Genomic DNA, 1,633 nt, shown 5'->3' with positions numbered 1-1,633 from the left:
ACAATATGAATAATAAAATTTCAAGAAGCACAACTTAGAATGACATATCATGGAGTGTATGAAATACATAACTTTTTTCCTGATCTGCTATGATGACAAATATCATCAAAACTCTAAACCCGGTATGTACCTCTTTTACAATCCCTCCCTTTCAAACGTAGTGCTTTTTTGCTTCTTCTTCTGACTTTGATGACAGTTGATTTTGGAAGTGTGCTTCTTTCATCATGGGCTATTACTTCCCCCTGGAATGGGTGGGAGCATAAAGGTCTCTGTACAGTGTTGGCTGGTTGTTGACAAAGATCTCCCAGAAATCCTTTGAAATCGGTTCCTTCTCTGAAAGTAGTTGCGGCTGCTGTGAAAAGAACGCTGCCTGTTCCTCAAATACTCTTTGTAGTTCTTGGTCAGCAAGGTGTAGAGGAAAGGGTTGATGCAACTGTTGCTGTAGGTCAGGCAGGTGGTCAGGTAGTTGACGTTCCTAGTGGCTTTAGGAGACATGGGAAGAGGCTCGTAGTACTGGAAGAGCAGCTGCCAGATCCAGAAAGGCAAGAAGCAGGCCCAGAAGACCAGCACAATAGTGAAAATTAAGTAGAGGACTTTTTGGTTGGGCAGTCGCTTGGTCTCCTTCAAGGAAGTGGTCTGGGACACCCAGTAGGTTCTTGCCAGTCTAACATAGAGATACCCGATCACGACACCAGGGCCAACAATGCTGGTACAGAAGAGGATGGTGATGTAGATCTTGTAGGACAATTTGCTCCAGGTGGGTAGGCAGATATTCTTTTCCCCTGGCACCAGCTGGATCATGATCAGCATTGGCAGGGTGAGAAGCAGAGATGCTACCCAGATAATGAGGGCAATTGCTTTTCGATAACTCTTTGATCTCTTCACAGTGTCCAAAGGCTTCAGCACCGCAAAGTATCTCTCTGTGCTCATCACCATCAAAGTGAAAATGCTAGCATGCATGGTGAGGAAATCCAAGCTGAAAAGTATCCGGCAACCTGTATCTCCAAAGTACCATTCCTGGATGAAATAAGTCCCCACAATGAAAGGAATGGTGAGAAGGTAGAGCAGGTCTGCTAGGGCCAAGTTGATGATGTAGATGTACATGGAGGCAGAGGATCTCATGTAGTGGCACATCACGACCAAGGTGTAGATGTTGCCGGTGACTCCAATTATGCACATAAGAGACAGGATGGTCCCAATGGTGCAGGTGGCTACAATGTCCTCCAAAGAGCTGGCAGAGAAAGCCTCACCCCATGTGTTGTTGGAAGAAATATTAGGGTTGCTTCTGAGCGGGCTGCCAGTTTCTGTGTCTATGGCCACTCTAATGGTGGAGGAGATAGTGCCATCCATTCTCTTAAAAGATCTAGCTTTACATGCCTTGCACAATCAGCAACAGGCAATATCTGACTCTTTGAAGAGAAGAGGGAATGGAAGGAAGCACTGCTTAGCTGAGATTAATTTCTGCTGAAATGTCAGAAACATCTGTGATCTTCAGCCTTGTATTTATTCTAGAGAAAGGGCAGAAAAAAAACACTGTAAGGCAAAATAATATAAAATGCTGTAGCTTTTTTGTTTCTTAGGCTTTCCTTGTTTCCCAGGCTTGTTAGTAGCTGACAGGTTTTTTGGGGAGGGA

At 44.6% G+C, this 1,633-nt stretch overlaps 1 protein-coding gene across 1 annotated transcript; it reads right to left on the bottom strand.

Annotated features, from left to right (window-relative positions):
- Positions 1–222: 222 nt before the first annotated feature.
- Positions 223–1,350, bottom strand: UTS2R (urotensin 2 receptor; the record flags this gene model as incomplete). The annotated part of the gene is made up of 1 exon (XM_081315510.1): positions 223–1,350. The coding sequence occupies one exon, from the start codon at positions 1,348–1,350 to the stop codon at positions 223–225; it is 1,128 nt and encodes a 375-aa protein (XP_081171636.1).
- Positions 1,351–1,633: the final 283 nt, after the last annotated feature.

Source organism: Vipera berus, assembly GCF_964194415.1.
Source record: "Vipera berus genome assembly, chromosome: 2".
Classification (NCBI taxonomy): Eukaryota; Metazoa; Chordata; class Lepidosauria; order Squamata; family Viperidae; genus Vipera; species Vipera berus.
This window is presented reverse-complemented; position numbering and strand designations above follow the sequence as displayed.